The 18,331-nt window shown below is 39.9% G+C and overlaps 1 protein-coding gene across 1 annotated transcript in view; it reads right to left on the reverse strand.

The window, feature by feature from the left end:
- The window catches only part of VWA3B (von Willebrand factor A domain containing 3B), a 59,481-nt gene that overhangs the window by 34,569 nt on the left and 6,581 nt on the right, over positions 1 to 18,331 (reverse strand). Inside the window, 4 exon segments of the mRNA XM_066176548.1 lie at positions 6,179 to 6,303; positions 8,147 to 8,316; positions 13,825 to 13,984; positions 16,204 to 16,454. Coding sequence (XP_066032645.1) covers positions 6,179 to 6,303; positions 8,147 to 8,316; positions 13,825 to 13,984; positions 16,204 to 16,454 — 706 coding nt within the window.

An 18,331-nucleotide genomic window follows, 5' to 3' on the forward strand; every position in this document is an offset into this window, starting at 1 on the left:
AAAACTTGGTTCCAAATATTAAATACAGTCTTGACATATTAAGAAAAGACTTTTTTTACTCTTTCCATTTCCTAAAGTACATAATTAATTTTACTTAAATCTTCTTTCCCTGATGACTATCTGATGAAATTTTGCTAAAGATAAATTCATTTTCATCCCAACAATTCTCAACAGTCATTAAAAAATGCTACCAAAAAAAAAAATTACTACCAGGCTATATTTTCAGAAGAATTGAAAAAATCCAAAGCTGGAATTGAGACAAGGTTTTCTTAATTTCAACAGATATATCTTTCTTTATGAAAATAATAAAAATATTTATTTATTTCATAAAAGAAACTACTAAAATTGAGACACCTTGTATACCTAAGCAGTAGGATTGGTATTAACAATGTGTTAAATTAGGTTACTCTCTGAGTTTAAACAGCAATATAGGACAATACAGAGAAACTGTGCGCAGTGTTACAGTAAAAATATAAAAGAAACTGAATCATCAGCTATCCTAACCACAAATACAGGTTACAAACTATAGCAGATCACAAACTATTTTTGAATTGCACATAAAAATGCTGAACAAGGCAAACTGTATCTTACCATCCAGTGGTTCAGCTCCTATACAGCGACGGTTCACTGTATGACAGGTAAGATATGCAAACTTGTCTACTCAAGTAGGTTACCAGTAAACAAACAAACCTGATCATTTTGTTCTTTCAATAAACTTTCTAGGAATAATAATAATAAAGGAGTCACACAAATAAGAACTCAATTTTAATTGTGAAATGCTTTCAAAGAAATATTTTGAATTGTGTTATTGTACACTGCCATCTCCTGGGACCTTCCTGTATTTCAAAACATCTGTTGCAGTCATTAGGACAAAGTTCAACATTTCCTAAATCATAAAAAGCTTCAGTAGGGCAGATCATTCCACGATATGAAACACAAAAGAGAGAAAAAACCTCAGTCTATAATAATTGTCTGTTAAATTTAAGAAAAGTATCCTCTTCAAATATTTCACAAAGAATTCAACTTTTATTTTATAAGCAATCTCTCCCCAGAAATGCAAACACATGCATTCACACCACACATGAAGGTAGTTCTAAGTTTAAGGCTGTTATGAATGCAATTCCAGTGGTGCTGTATCCAACTAAATCTGGATATAGTCCACAAGCTGCCAATTACTATCATCCGAATTTAGTTTTATGAATATTTATAATATTTTAAAATATTTTAAATAATTTGAAAATATTGGAAGCCTTTTGTCTACTTAACTACCTCTAAAACAATAACAATTATATCATTCTGTTGCTTCATTTCCCCTTAAATTAATGCTATGGACTCATCAGTAAAACTCATCAGTTTTACAGGATTATAGTTACTGTCCCCATTAAGATAGATGGATTGAATTGGTATTGCATGAGAAGACTTTTTTTCCTCATTTATGCTTGTAGCAAAGCAAAGTAAAACTGCATGTTTTTTTAAAGGAAGTGTGCTTGATGTCACTTGCTACACAAAAAATGCAGGCACCAAGAACTGCACATTGTGAAATTCCAGTTGCTTAAAACCTTTTTTCCGACAACATTTTTCCTGGGTTCAACTGGGAGAGAAGCTTGCAAGCAGTGATATCCACAGCAGCTTTCTCTGTCTATACAGGAAGCTCAGCTGTACCTCTACCTTGGCCTCTTTTTCCCTACAGCTAAGGAGGAGTGGAAAAAAAACCCTGTTCAAAACTGAACTCCCCAAATCAAAACCTACATACACATGCAAGGCATAGTATCTTCCAGATGTGGCTCTCAGCTGTGGCCCATCCCTCAAAGCACATCTCTGGTAAATAACCAAGAAAGCACGAACCTCACTTTGGTTTGAACTCCCTCTGCTCACACCTCAGATGTGCCATTTTTTGGGGACCACCAACCGAAGAAAGTCACCCCTCTGGAGGGTGCAGCTCACAACGACTCCAAGCCGCTATCTCCTGCACACATTCATGCACCCATGTCCCAGGAATAATCTTAAAAAATTACTTTTTTCCAGGGAGAGAAAGGGCCCTCCTGGTTCCCCCCACCATGAAGCACTTTCCCAGCCATTCTGGGTGGCAGTGTAACAGCCAGACCTCTGGGGACCCCCTGGTTCCAATCAAAACCCACCCCGCTGCAATGGCAGGAGGGTGGCCACCAGTCACACACGAGGGGACCGGCCTGAACACCCTGCTGCTCGTGTCCAGCCTGCGCCAAGCGCAGTCAGCTTCCCTCAGCTCTCCCCATAGCCGTCACCCTGGGTAATGTTCCCGGAGTGCCCTGCCTGCAGGGAAAGGCGTTTCTGCCCTGGAGAAGGGAGGGCCTAGAAAAGAGGAAGAGGATGAGCAAGGTTGCAGCGAGAGCCTGTGGCAAGGGGCAGAGGCATTTTGCTGACAGCTGCAAATTGAGAAGCAAGATGATAGACCTAAGCAAAAACACAACCACACTTGCACATGTACACGGAAATTCATAACTGCCCTCATTTCCATTTCCCAATTATTTAACTGGCAAACAATCTCAAAAGAAGCAGCTTTTCCACATGCATCTCTCCACAAACAAACTCATCCGGTTTGACAAGTCACTATTTGATTTCCATATTGCTAATGAAAAAAATCCTGTACATTTAAAAAAAAAAAAAGCAGCCCACAAAATATCCAAAATATCTACAATATCTTTGAAACAGGAAGCAAATATCAATACAAAAGCAAATAATAGAAAACAGACGCATTTCTGACTTGTCTGATTATCTGATTTAAACAACAGAAGCAAGTAAATCCAAATATAATGAAATAAGATCTATTTGAAAATTAATTTGGTGGCAAAGGAAGATGGGGAAATTGATTTTCTTCACTTCCAGTCCCTTTCTCAGCCTCCACGTGGCAGCAGAACACAGCAATATACCCTTAAGCATTGATTTGTAAAATCTCCACTGAAAGGGGCATGAATGAAGGCACAAAGAAGCGTAAGAGGGTAGTCCACAGGTTTTACCTGCTAGGTCAAACTGCACTGAAACTCACTGCAGCCCAATCCTGCCCCCTTTCCACTGGGCAAATGGACAAAGCAAATGACCTTTGTATCCCATGTGGTATCACAGAACAGCTATCTGCATCACTCTCTACACATTAGCAAAGAGATTTGCCAGGCCAAGGTTAGGCTGCTGAGACTAGACAAAGCACATGCAAGAAAAAAGCAGAGGCAATGATCTTTGCTACAGCTTTTAGGCAAAGTAGCTACTCTTCAGTCATTATCCTGGCTCTCCAAAGGGAGGGTTCAATCTTTCCCACGTCAGTGTACATAAACAGTGCAGAGTTCATTGACTTTGAGGTCATACAGGAGAATGACGCTCTTATGCTTTCCTTTTTTTACACACAACATCCTGAAATATTCCCTATCAAATTTCCCTAAATGTGAAAAATCAAGCACACCTAAGAACAGAGCCTTACACTGTTCACAAGGAGGTCAGATACTTCCCTGTCTGGATTTATCACATCAGTAAAATTCCGATTTCAGTCCATTTGCATTTTCTCTACACATGCCAGCTCATCTATTCCACCACACTGAAACCCCTACACAGAAATTTACTGTTTCTATGTCAGTCACCGAGAACCCTCTATTCATTTCAGGATCTAGTTCAAGGCACCATTGCTTTTCAAGCCCTATGTAGAATTTATTGCCCTGTTACTCCTAGCAGATGACACAAATATGCCGGTTTTTAGAAAGATATCTTTTCTCCACAGCTTCTGCCATTCCTTGCCCTCTATGTCTTCAAGTTCCAACTTTAATATCACCTCCTTTCCACTTATAATTTTAACTACATAACAAGACTGCTTAATTCTACAGCTTTTTGCAGAGGAATAAACTGCACAAAGAACGTGGGCAGAAGTGGTAACAGGAAAATTAGTGCGGGATGAGGAGATATTATCACATTGGTGAAATGAGGCTTTATGTAAAAGCATTTCTCTGCCATAAGTAAATCTGAAGCTGCCAGCATAAAGACCCTAATTCTTTAATGAGTTACACCTGTTTTGATCTCGAGCACCCACTCAAAATGAGTGTAAAAAAATTCAAAATTGTCAGTTTTTCACACTTGCTTTCTAAATGTCTGCTGAAGATGCAAAATAGGGGAGAATTGAGCTCTTATCTAAAATTTTAAATAGTTCACTTCCGACTTGTTCTGGTTAAGCAGATAAAAAGGAGTGAACATAAAGATATCTGGTATTTGCAAAATGCTGATATTCAATGGATAACCAGAAACTATCGGATGTCATTAAAACAGCTTTTCCAGTCTATATAATATGGTTATGAGTTTCAGCTTCCAGCTGTTGCATTTGTCGTGCAAAAAGGAACATAATCAAAATATTCCTGTGCCTCCCTTTAGTTTTTAGAAACACCACATTTGGAGGATTAAATCTCTGGTTCATTCTCTATTGATTTCCTTGTGTAGTTTATGCCACACATCCAAGAACCAGTTTCAGAGCCCATTAGCAAGTAATCGACACTTTTATTTTTATTGCCTTATTACTACACCCTTGAAGGAGTCTCTGAAACAAGAGAAATCAGACACAGACCAGAATAATGTCTTCAATGTGTTTTCTTTTCTGAAAGGACTTAAGATTCTGCATATGACTGAAACACTCCAATTGGCTGCCAGTGATGTCACGACTGTGCTTGTAATACCCAGTACATGTAGAAAGCTAATTGTGTTCCTTTTTAATGTGTAAATTCCACTTCATAATAGCAATAAGACGCAACAGACAATGCACTTCAAGGGGATTACTGCCCTTTTGAGCGATTAAAGCTATTCAGCTTTCAGCTTTAGAAACAGTGGTGAGGAAGTAATTTCAATCATATAGGAGCTCTGGACTGTCTATTGAAACAGGCTGACTGCCTCAGGGGAAGAGGGAGGCAGCTCCCCATGCACACCCCCAAATGTGGTTCAGCAAGAAAGCACTCACAGCAGACTGAAGGCAATCATTATACTGCTCTGCATTAGTATGAAACGATAGCATTTTGAAGCAGACTCTGCTGTTGGTTTCTAAACACCACATGGGTGAGTCTTGAGTGTTCTTTCACAATTCAAAAAAGCAGGTGATACCTCACTCCTTTATTTCTGGCCCCCCACAATGGCTCTTTCTCTTGTGCTGTTATAATCATGGTCCTAGTGAAGGACAGGTTAGTATGCAAGAAACTTCATTACAACCCAAATATGGGCCAGTCAGTCCAGGATTGACAAACAGCCTTACATGAGACACCAAATCCACCTCAAACCTTACATACTCTAACAGTGAGAAGAGGATAACACTGTTCTACCTTTGGGGCAACACTAATGCCCCCAGAACAAAGAGAGAGTAGGGGGTAGGTGTGTTGAGCCACTAGACTAAAGACATCTTATGATTCCTGATGTCTAAAAGAAATATTTTTCTTTACTCTTCTGCTGAGAAAGACATCAGATTCAACACATAAAGCCTCACTTCATATCACAACCCCCTCTCCTCCCACCCTGGCTGAAATCACAGTCCAGTCCCACTGAACACTCACCCAGAGGAAGTATTACTGTGACTAATATGAAACACACTGAGCTTTCTGCCCAGCTCCACCCACCAGTGAAACTGTTTATTTTGGTTGTTTCCTCCCGGTATTTTTTCTATCAATCCTCCCACCACCACTTTGCACTGCCTCCTCTATGGTCACTTTACTGTGGTTTTTGCCTGTCTTTGTGACAAATTCTTGGGTCAAGCAAGTAAACCTCATGTTGATTTAATCCCCTTATACTACCTATGATCTTGGCCTATATTGATGCTGGCTGTTGTATCATATGGTCTGCCACAATATTCCTCTTCCTTTCTACCATTTCTCCTTACGTTTCCACAAGGTCACTGGCATAAGCACACAAGTACTATTCTTCATATTCCTAAATAAATGATCTTCTTCTCCCTTTTTTTCACTTTTCTTTTATTCTCACATGCACATCTTTACTCTCTTCATTTTTCTCCTTTTCTTGCCCTCTCCCTCCCATCCAGTGAATTTCCATTTCCAGACCAGTCCTGTCCTCACCCCACCCACACCTATAGGTTTCTTTTGATTTTATACCCATCAAGTTCCCAAACTACATTTCTATTCCGACATCTCACTGATAATATCAGTATAATCTTGGGGTTTATATTGTCTACCTAGTGGCATTCGCCCTTTGACTTTTCCGGAGTTCAGGGCGATTAATTTTTTTCCATCCTCTTCATATTTTAGTGCAGGTCTAGTAGCATCTCTGCAGTCATTCTTTTCAGCAAAAGCATGGAATCTGTAATACAAAATGAGTTTCCACCAGTACAGAAAATACATAAATACTTCTCTAATTTTAAAGAGATATTTTTCACACATACAATGACAGAACTATATCTAAAGCTTCAACTACAATATTATTAATATTATCAAATTTTTTATATAAATTTATGTACTTTCTGAAGTCTTCTCACGTAGATTATTCTTTCTTTTTGATATTACTGCAAGGCACCTTACTCTTCAATTTCCTGGAAATCTATTTTTAATTAATGTTTTTAAGAGGCTGAGCAGACATGTAATTTGAGATGTCTGAGATGACACTAACACCTTTTTATCAGATTATCCTCCCAGTTGAAAGCCTAACAGGAACATTTATTTCATTATGGACACACAAATCAGGATGACAAGCAGACTTCATTTATCCTCACTGTCAAAACAGAGAAGCTCTCAGAGCAGGAAAAAGATGCGTTTCTAAAACAGAACTAGACTAGAAATAGGTACAAGGCATGAAAAGCGCTTGAACCTGGCCATTCCTGTGGGAAAGCTGATTTAAACTTATATACAGTTACTGGGCAAATATCCACCAGCAAGTTATTAACGGGCCCTGTAAGTCTCTGCACAAAAGCTAGACTCGTAAAAAGGCAACAGTGAGAATAGTATCAAACAAAACAACTCCCCTCAGCTCCCTGCCACAACCCTTTTTGCCTCTGTCTCTACCATACAAGAAACATTCACTTTCCTTTAATAAAGAAGGTATAAACACTGCCAAAAGAAAATGAGGGATAGTGACTGGCCATGTACCTGGTACCATAGAGGTACCATGCTTCTAAATGACCACAATCACTTTAAACACACATCAGACCAGAGCAAACATAACACTTTCCCACAGTCTTGTTTTTGGCAGAGGCTCCCATCTTCTAAAAGCTATTTCTAAACACAGATGGCTATAAAAGAGCTAAGCAGCTGCCATCTTACCAATTGCTCTGCTGTCATTTGGGAGATTTCTACTGTTGGAGGGCTTCCCACCCTTGCACAAACAACAGTGAAACAGAAAAAGCTAGCAGCCATTTCACAAGTCTGGAACTGTATGGTGACTTCTGTTAAGCAGAGAAACACCTACTGACTCCTACTGCCTTCCTGCTGTTGAGCATGAGTTTGGTCTTGTGGGTTTTATATTTGTTCATTGGTTTTCCTTATTTTGATAACAGAATCAAGATTTAAGACATCTTATCCATTTCTACCGATGGCTGATTCTCACCACATGGCTGATTCCCAGGATAAAGCAGTCAACAAGCCATGTGGAATATATTAATTTCCATCAACCATACCAAAAGGATGCTAAAGAGCATGTCACAGAGCTGCTTTTCCACACAGCCAGGCCTGAAGAGTAACACCCCATCAATTTTCTATTATTCCATGAGCTGCTCATTTAGGACAGGCATTTCCTTTTCAGTATGTCTTTGTGGCACTTGACCCAACAAAACTCTAGATCTTTTTCTGATGCTTGTGGATACTATTAACGTACAAAGCAACACAATAAAAACGTATTTCAGTTTATGTTGTGACCATTTCCCCTGAACAGTTTTCCACACTTTAAGAGAGAGGCAGATGGCAGATGATTTTGGGCATAAAAAGGGAATATTCACTCAAGCCAGTGAGAACATATGCAGAAAAAAGCTGGGCTGTTTAAGCAGGGTCTGCATTCTAGTCATATCTCTTAAGACTATTTCCCCATCCCCAGACCACTTACTGAACTGCTTTGTCTCATTTTTCTCACTGATTATACTCAGGTATGTCCCAATACCATTCCTACCAGCAAAGAACTTAATGAGTACTGAAATCTTCACTGTCCTTCATCATACCTGCCAGAGGCCAAGTGGCACAACTCCTTCAGAAAAGTAATAGTTTCATCTTCCCTAGCATTGAAAGACACTGTATTGACTGGACAGGAGCCATCTGAAACCTTCTCAAGGAGTAGCTGCTTTGTGTCCACTGAAACATCCCCCACAGCAAAGTAATAAACAGCTTCAACCTGTCATTAAACAGAAAAAAAGGGTAATTGGAAGACACTGTTTTACATAGACACCTGATACTTATTCAAGCACTGTCCTGTGCTCAGTATTGGTAGGAAAATTTGGTAAAACTGATGCATTACTTGGTCTATAAGATTTTCAGACCTTTGGTTCTTCCTCTCATTTAGGCTAGTAATTCAAAGGAAGGCCACACAAAATTTCCTCAAGCGAGACAAGAACCTATACCACAGTCCCTGGGTATGATTCTGCCCAATGCAAGTCTCTTTCCTCAGAAGTTAACTGAAGCCAAAGAGAGGTGTAAGGAAGGACAACTGCATCATTAGTCAGAAAAAGGCTCTGTGCCATATGCCACTTTTATCAAGAGACATGCTATGCCAGTGCCTTGCCAGGGTTGAAAAGTAGGCACTTTATACCAGACATAGTTTTACTGGCAGCACGTATTCTGAGGTTAGGAAAGATAGCAGTCAAGGGAGGTGATTTTCCCTCTGCTGTAGTGCAACCTCACCTAGAATATTGTGTGCAGTTGTGGTCACCGCAATATAACAAAGACACTAAACTATTGGAGAGCATCCAAAAGAGAGCAACAAAGATGGGTCTTGACAGGAAGCTGTATGATGAGTGTCTGAGGTCACTTGGTCTGTCAAGTCTGGAGAAGAGGAGACTAAGGGGACACCTCATGGCAATCTACAACTTCTTCATAAGGTGAAGAGGAGGCATAGCCACTGATCTCTTCTCTGTGGCGACCAGTGTGGGGATGGCATGAAGCCATGTGAGGGATGATTTAGACTGGATATTAGAAAAATTTTTTTTTACACAGAAGGTGGTTGGACACTGGAACAGCTCCCCAAGGAAGTGGTCACAGCACCAGCCTGACAGAGCTCAAGAAGCGTTTGGACAACATTCTCAGGCACATAGTGTGATTCTTGGGGATGGTCCTTTGCAGGGCCAGGAGTTGGGTTCAATGATCCTGTGGGTCCTTTCCAACCCAGCATATTCTGTGATTTTATGAATGCTATTGCTAGTATTTACAGATTATTTATATTTTTTATAGTTCCCAAGGCAGAGGGAGCTTGGCAGGTTTACTATAGCCACACACACATATTCTGAAAATGTTATTACAAGAGAGAGAGAAGCTGAAAAAAGTCCTTTAGTTATTGCTTGAATATTACATTATGAAGGATTTTATGTTAACTGCACTTATCCATGTAACAATCCTCATGGTAAGTATGTTTCTTGAATTTCCACCAGCATTAAAAACAAATGTAACAACTATCCCAGGATGACTTTCAAGACAATATGTGCAGTATATCAGTCCTATATCATGGTAGATACCAGCTGATAAATACCTTGTAAATCATTGTTTAACTGAAAAAATACATTTGAATACACTCACCTCTGTACCCAGTATGGAGCAGATCATCCTGGAAATTATGCTAAGGCACATGGAAAGTAAGAAGCCAACACGGCTTCACTAAGGGCAAACCATGTCTGATAAATTTGGTAACCTTCTACAATGGGGCTATTGACCTCATCTACCTGGACATGCAACAAGCATTTGACACTGTTCTGCACGACACCCTTGTCTCTAAATTGAAGAAACATGGATTTGGTGGATGGACCACTCGGTGGATAAGGAATTGACTGAGTGTTGCACTCCAAGAGCTGGGGGAGAACAGCTCAACGTCCAAGTGGAACGGCCATGGTGCTCCTGAGGGGCTGGTGTGGGGCTGGCACTTTTTAACATCTTTGTCCGTGACAAGGGCAGTGGGACTGACTGTACCCTCAGCAAGTTTGCCAACACCACCAAGCTGTGTGGTGTCTGATGCCCTGGAGGGAAGAGATGCCATCCAGAGGGACCTGGACAGCCTTGAGACACGGAACAAAGTGAACCTCATGAAGTAAGTACAAGGCCAAGTGCAAGGTCCTGCTTCTGAGTAAGGACAATCTCAAGTTCAAGCACAGGCTGGGTGGAGAATAGATTGAGACCAGCTCTAAGGACAAGGACTTGGGGATGTTGGTTGATAGAAGTTCAACATGATTCAGCAATGTGCGCTCGCATCCCAGAAATCCAACTGAATCTAAGGCTGCATCAAAATCAGCACAGCCAGCAAGGAAAGGGAGGTGCATCTGCCTCTCTACTCTATATCCATGACACCTTCCCTGGAGCACTGTGTCCAGCTCTGGGATCCCCGACATAAGAAGGCATGGATTTGCTGGAGCGAGTCCAGAGGAGAGCCACAAAGATGATCACAGGGCTGGAGCACCTTTCCTGCGAAGACAGACTGAGATAGTTGGGGCTGTTCAGCCAGAGAAGAGAAGGCTCTGGGGAGACCTTATAGCACCTTCCAGGACCGAAAGGGGCTTGCATGAAAGCTAGAGAGGGACTTTCCACAAGGACAAGGGAGAACAGCCTTAAACTGATGGATGGTAGATTTAGATTAGATGCAAGGAAGAAATTCTTCACTATGAGGGTGTAAGGCACCGGGCACAATTGTCCAGAGAAGTTACAAATGCCCCATCCCAGGAAGTGCTCAAGGCCAGGTTAAATTTGGCTTTGAGCTACCTGATCTAGTGAAAGGTGTCCATGCCCATGGCAGGGGTGTAGGAACTAAATGGTCTTTAAGGTCCCTTCCAACCCAAACCATTCTGTGACTCTGTGATTCTACAAGTATGACTAGGAATCCCAGGATGTGCACCATGAAAAACAACTATTTGAGACTGGGATGGCACTGAGGGAACGTCTCTGCACTCACATAATTTCACAGAGTACTAAAGCAAATTCAGTATCACCTACTAGTGTGGTCATATATTTCCACTTCTGCCTTGGATACTGATTTGTATTCCAGCTCCCTGAATAATTTCTGCATTTCAAGCTTCCTCCCTCATGTACCTTCCTCAACACTAGAAGATGTCTCTCCCAAGCAGCAACTCAATTTCAGGACGGATCAGGCAACCTAACGAAGTAGCACCTTGACATCTTGAATTTCTCTTGGATCTTGCAGAGGAGTGAAATGCTCCATGTGGAAGGTCATAGTTACAGACTCCACTTATTTGGGAGCAAGCAGGACCAGGTGTCCTAGCATCACTGATAATTCTAGACAAATACTAAAGGTAAAGAGAAAAATGGATGTTTTTTATTAAAGTGCAAGATTAACAAAATTCTTAATAGCTGTAGAAAAGGGTACACAGAAACAAAAAGAATGAACTCTTGAACCTGTGTTTTAGTTCAGTTTTACAAAGTTCCCTGTCTGCCTTCTCCAGCTAAAAAGCTATCTGAGCCTGCAGACAGCTCTCCCAGATGAGACCCAGTCCTTGGACAACACCATGCTCCTACCACATTTGTTGAAGAGGCTCCTGACCCAGAGGAATGCATGCATATTATACCTTTTTTCCCTGTGTTCCTTCAGATTCACATCTTCTCCCCCCCCCCCCAAGACTGCCATTAATTTGTAAACTTGATATTCAACAAGAATAGAAATTTTCACTTTCTTCAAGGGATTTACTGCCTGCCTCTGCAACTTTTAAAATGCTGACATTTATTTGACATAGCTGATATAGAACCAACCCCTCACAAGAAAATTTAAAACAATTATGAACGACAGATAATTTACTCAACTACAAACCCAGCAATAACATACCACAAAGGAAAGGTTCCTCATAGGTTAGTGGGGAAAAGATAAAACCTTTCAAGTGAGTCCTTCATATTTTGACAATTGCAATTTATACATTTAAACAAGCAAACAAACCATGTAAGAATAGAAAGGAGAACAACATGAACAGTTTCCCAGAGTCTTGATCTTTGGTGGGAAGGTGTTTTGGATGAGTGATCCACACATCATGGAGTGGGACCTGTAGAGAACTGGAGGCTAGACACTGTGAATGCATCTGTGGCAGGTAGGGCTCAAATGATTGCAACATTACAGCCGACTGATGTTGATCTTGGGATTTATACGTCATAAGGAAAGGAAAACTAAGGAATAACCACATGTGGGAAGAAAAAAACAGCTGAAGGAATTACAAGAAGAGCAATGCCTAGGGCAAAGAAAAAGAAATGTTGTTTTGAAGCAACTTCTGTGGATGAAGCCAATTCTTAGGAATGAGTTATTCATGACTGCTCAGTAAGTAGACAAGTTTTGCCTAGGACTGAATGGGGTATCTCCCATCTGCACTACAGTGAACGTTGCTCCTAAGGGAACTGTCATTTATGAATGATAATGACTCTGTTTAGGAGCAACTGAAGTTTGTTTTATGTTGAGCACCTGCCACAACTGACTCCCCCAGATTGCCTATTGGCCACCAATATCTGGAAAAATAATAGATGTTTCACTGTCTGACAGATTTTAATTTCTGTTTATTTTAACAGAGACCCACCAGATCCAACAAGACATTTTTCATCCAGACAGTGCTGAAGTCTAAGTACAATTTTTTAGTTACTCATCAGGAAATCAGTAATACTGCACACTGAAAATGGTACTAAAATTTGTGGAGAGAGCATTTAAAAGAGCATTCATTAAAAAAAAAAAAAATCTCACTGGTGAACAATTTGTTCCTTACTCAGTTCCTTTTTAATATGGGTTTCCAAACATCAAGGTTCATCCGGACGAGAATCCAGCAGCATAGGGAACCAGAAGGTCACTCAAGCAAAATTTACCTTCTTCAAACAATGTCCCAGAAAAAGATTTACAAAGGAGTTAGTATTAGATGTGTGCACAGGTATGGATGTTAATAGCAGTGAAAACCAATGACTCTACTCCATAGACTGTAGGCCAAATTTTCCATTAAATTCAGGTGTTAGAGAACTGAAAGAATATACATTGTAAGGAAAAGTCAAAATATTTCATTAATAACATAAGTTTTAAGCGACTAGCTCAAAAGATGGCATATATGTTTCACTTCTTGTGACTCTGCTTTAATGAATAAAGTAATAAGGTACTTTTAAAAATGAATAGTATTTAATTGCAGGAATAACTGTACATGATTTGTCTCTGTCCTGGACGAAAGGCTAGCTATCACCTGGCTGATGAAAAAGGAGTTGCATAGACCTATCCCAGAAGCTAATACTTCCATAAATCTCTGTACGAACTATTTTGAATTTTAAATATAACTTTTCATGAGTAAGTTGGATACATAACAAAATAAAAATGGTTTTCCCTGCCTTCAATAATGTTGATACTAGAAATTTTCTCATAAACTTGAGGCCCTGAAAAACTTACATGGCAAAGAAAGTGGAAGGGAAGATGTTTTCTCTTTCCCTTTATGACTGAATGTTATTTATTCTGGGTACTCTAGGAAAGAAAATAGGTTTCTGCATTCAAAACACAGTACATTTACATAAAAAGACAATCATTAAGCATAGTATGCAGCTACACTTGAGCGGAAAAAATCCTTTCCAAATGCTGTTATTAATATTTATCTTTGCAACACTAATCAGAGCAAATCACAGTGGCCAGCCTAGCACTGAATACTCTTGGATTTACTTGGGCTTCTGAAAAGATGTCTGAGCTTACCGCTTCATCACCCATGGCTTCCAGCAGAGCTTCGGCAGAGCTGGCATGGCTGACAGCTGTCATATGGTCCAGCTTCCAGAGCCATGTAACTGCAGACTTTACAGTATGCTCAGACACAGGAGTACATTTTTGCTGCCACTTCATAAGATTCTGAGCAGCCCTGAAAATGAGATTAACTATAAATCAGAAACAGTGAGAATCATGCTGGCAGAACAAGAGAGTGGAGCTCTGCTATTGTTACAATTCTTTTATATTCTTAAATAAGAATTACAATATTCCACAGATACTAAATCTAGACTTGCAATAAAGGAAGCAGAGAAAAATGAAACCATTAGAAAAATACTGTAATTTTTAAGGGTTTTCTTTGAGACAACTGTTTCAAAAGTAGGGTCAGGAGAGATAAAGTATTTTTTAGAAGAGTTCCTGATTCATAACTCTCCTTATCATAAAAGCTCAATCAGGTTTTTAAAATATGTGCATGAAAAAGAAATGTGTCTTCCACGGGTCTCATTCCAGAACTTGCTCCACAACCTTTGTGTCAGAGCATTTTAAATGACACTTTTTTTTGGTAGCACAGCTGATCTTTGGCTAGCCATCAAAAATAAAATCTATGATGCTAGGCTTTTTGGAATTTCAATCGACAAAAGACCATAGTCTTAATGGAAGAACAGAAGTACAAAGCCAATGAGCAAGTTTGCCTGTGCACTTGTACATAAAAAGGCAGAAAGGAACTGTAAAAGCAGCTGGTTCCAGTATCTGTGACATTCCATCAAGCACTATTTTGAAGAGTTTCCTGCAAATCTAATATATAAATGTATTTCCCAAGACTCTTTTAAAGTAGTAATTTATATGCTATATTGCCTTTTGTTTCCCTCCTGCAAAAACAAACAAATTGATGAACATAATTATTTTTTCAATTTTGACTTGGCTTTGGAGTTCATTTTTAAAGGAAAAGTTCTCTGTTCTCAAAATCTATGGAAGTTATCTGCTTTGGAAAAGATCTTCTTTGGAAAATATCTACTTTTGCAACAGGTTGCCCTGAGAAGCTGTGGATTCCCCATCCCTCGAAGTGCTCAAGCCCAGGCTGGATGGGGCTTTGAGCAATCTGGTCTAGTGGAAGGTGTCCCTTTCCATAGCAGGGGGCTTGGAACTAGATGGTCTATAATGACCCTTCCAACCCAATCCATTCTGTGATTTTATTGCTCTCCTTTCCAAATCTCAGTAGTATCACAATCTAGAGAATTAAGATAGGGCACCTGAATCAAATCTGCAAGACAACACCTGAGTAAAGTAACATTAGGAATCACCACGTAATTGCAAGTTAACATTGTGGAACCAATTTTAAAATTATACGACCTAATTTGTGCATTGTTTTTTTCCACTCATCTATCCAAACCCAAGCTTACACATTCAAATTCTCATGCATGTATAAGAATTTTTGCAGATATGTAAAATTTGAATAGCTGCTTCTATTCTCCTACACTAAATACAAATTCATTTATTCCTCTTAGGCAACAAGCACTTGGAGATCTTTTGTTATGGAAATCTACTATTGTTTTCTAGTGCTGCTACTGATTTCTGTGACCATGGAAATCAATAGAAATACAGATGGCTATGCCTGTGCCTATGGCACCTGGGGGAGTGAACATTTAGCTAGCCGCTAGGCAGAAACCTACAATGTCTTAAGACACAAGAATGCAATAGGTGGTCAGATAGAACCTGTTTCACTAATATTGCAGCATCTGAAGGGCATTACTGCTGCTGCAAATCCTTCTGATTATGTAGACGACCTGTCAGTATTTGGGTTCTGTTACCCTTTATCTGTTCTTCAGGGCAACAGTGGCCTTCTATTAAACGGAAGTGGCAAGTTCAGCATGACTATGGATGAAAATTGGTGGGAAATCTACAGTTATTAGCACAACACAAATCACAACAATTTCCAGTACAAAAGGCACCTTATCCAAACACATATAACATGCAACTCTGTTTTATTCTCCAGTAATGGGCCAACATGGACTTCTTTGTCCTGCCTGGAGAGACCTGATTGTGGCCTTTCAATACTTGAAGAGACTTAAAAGAAAAATGGGCACAGTCTTTTTAGTAGGGCCTGTAGTAATACAACAAGGGGTTTTAACAAGATGGTTTAAAACTAAAAGCCCCTATTTTTTACAATGAGGGTGCTAAACACATGAGCAGGTTGCCCAGAGAGCTGGGAGATGCCTCATCCTTGGAAACATTCAAGGTCAGGCTGGATGTGGCTTTGAGCAACTTGGTGTGATGGAAGGCATCCCTGCCCATTTGCAGGGGTGTTGGACCAGATCACATTTAAAAGCGCCTTCCAACCCAAACCATCCTAAGATTCTGATTCTTTTTGCTTACCGAATAAGGTTGAATCTGGAAATTTTTATCACCTGTTCCACAAGTACCATGGAAAGTGCATCCCGACATAAATCAAATTCAGTTGGAGCTGCAGTGCCAAAATCCAACACAATGACAATGCACTGTTCTTGAATCACTCCAAATATCTGCCGGCTCTCACTGGTTAACCATTCCATTCGCTGCTGATATAGCTCAATAGCTCCAATTAGGCAATCCACAAAATGAAGAATCAGTTCTTTTTTGGCTGTCAGCTTTATTCAAATAAGGGAGAGAAGGAAATTGAACATCAAAACAAATAATATAAATGCAGCCCCAAGCTTAGCACAGCTGCATAGCTAGTTTGTAAGTGTCAGATATGCCAGCTAAGGTAGCACTGAAAACAACCCGTTTTCCCGCCGCTGTTTCAAGAGCAAATACTTGACAAATGCATCTAAGTTATAAAGAAAAGGCACTGCATTTTGTCCTAATTGCTTTCCATAATCTTTTCATGTGGGTATGGGACAGTGCCAGTGGGTTGTCTGACTTGTCTGTCTCAAAACTGGAGCAATTAGAAGGAGTTGAACACAGGCTAGGGTGTAGAAAAGGCTGCAGAGCAGATGGGTGAACAAACAAGGACACAGAAACTTTATACCTTCTCAGACTAGAACTTTGACTGGCTTTAAAAAAAAAAATTACAGCAATAAAAGGCAGCATACAGTTTGGTTCTAGGGCACTTCAATCTCCACCTTGTCTTTAGCATTAGAAAGGAAAACGTAAAATGTTTCTTGTTTGTACTATTATTTTACTAACAATGCCCAGCATTACAGATTAACTATTTGTGGGTAGGTGCTTAGGCAAATTTAGTCCAGATAACTGCAATCAACAACTAAAACTTCCCGTATCTTTTCAGTAAAGTAAAATCTAGATGCAGTATTAAAATTAAAACCAGCACATCCTCCCTATGAATAAGTGTACACACATTCACCAACACCTGTGGGTCTAAAAATGCACCATAGATTCCCCCAATATCTCCGGCCCATGTGAGCTGATATACTGGTTGCCTTCTACTTCTAACTTCCTTTCCAGAACTTAGTATAAAACCTTGGAAATACAAAAAAGTTTTTAAACAACAACATTTCTCAGGGAGAAGATATTTTGTGTGTCAGTCTGCACACTTCTCCCTCTCATTTGTATTTTTTTGTGTTCCTTAATATCAGCTCGGGCCCTGTAATGTGCCTCCCACATACAGAGTCTCAGGCAGTCTGCCAAAGGAATGTCAGCCTGGGAAGGAGCACTTAGAAAACCAGTTTCCTCCTATGACAGTCAGATTCATACAAAGTTTATTGCACTACACCAAACAAGCTCAATCTTAAAAGAAAGCAGTTTTCTTAGAAGACTCCCTCAGGTGTAGTAAGCAAGTGCAGATTTCCATTTCTCTGAGGGCCAGGAAACTTCTGACTGTCCAGTCTAGTTTTATTCATTCCTTTCATAGCCATTTATTTTTGGACTAGCATGCCTTTTAGCAGAGAAAACTAGAGCTTCTCCCTATCCCTGTAATTTGCCTTTCTGGAGCATGCAAGGGCAATACTACTACCCTTCTTCTGTCTTCTTTCAGGCTTATATTTCAGCATCAACCAAGCCCTCTTATAATATGATCACTCCGCTGCATTTCATCCTACCAGCTCTTCTCAGGACCTGCTCTGCTTTGAATGGCTTCTTCTAAGTCTGTAGTAACTGTATACAATATCGTACTCAATATCCTAAAGGAGATCTGACCAGATTTTATATAGTAGCAAAAATGCCTTTCCTGCTGCTCACAACATGTCCTAAGATTAAAAGACATTATGTAGATATTTCATATTGAATTAATGGGAATAAAATGAGGGGGAAGGCTCCCTGAAATGGTTCTTTACCCATTTTTAAGCTTTGTGCCATCAGAAGCGACTCCAGTCATCAGAAAAAATGACAAGCCATTTGCTTCAGTAAAATCCTTTATAAATTAACTCTCTCCCTTCCACACTCACATGCACATCTCTTCAATCAGAATCCATCCTCTTAACAATGAGGCTGCCAGCAGCTGCTGCTAAGACATTCCTCAGAACATGAGCCTGGGCAGAGATCCAGCTAGCTGTCTCTATAGAATAGGCTG

The sequence above is a fragment of the Chamaea fasciata genome, unplaced genomic scaffold (genome assembly GCF_029207755.1).
Source record: "Chamaea fasciata isolate MVZ Bird 193981 ecotype frontalis unplaced genomic scaffold, bChaFas1.0.hap1 SCAF_2, whole genome shotgun sequence".
NCBI lineage: Eukaryota > Metazoa > Chordata > Aves > Passeriformes > Sylviidae > Chamaea > Chamaea fasciata.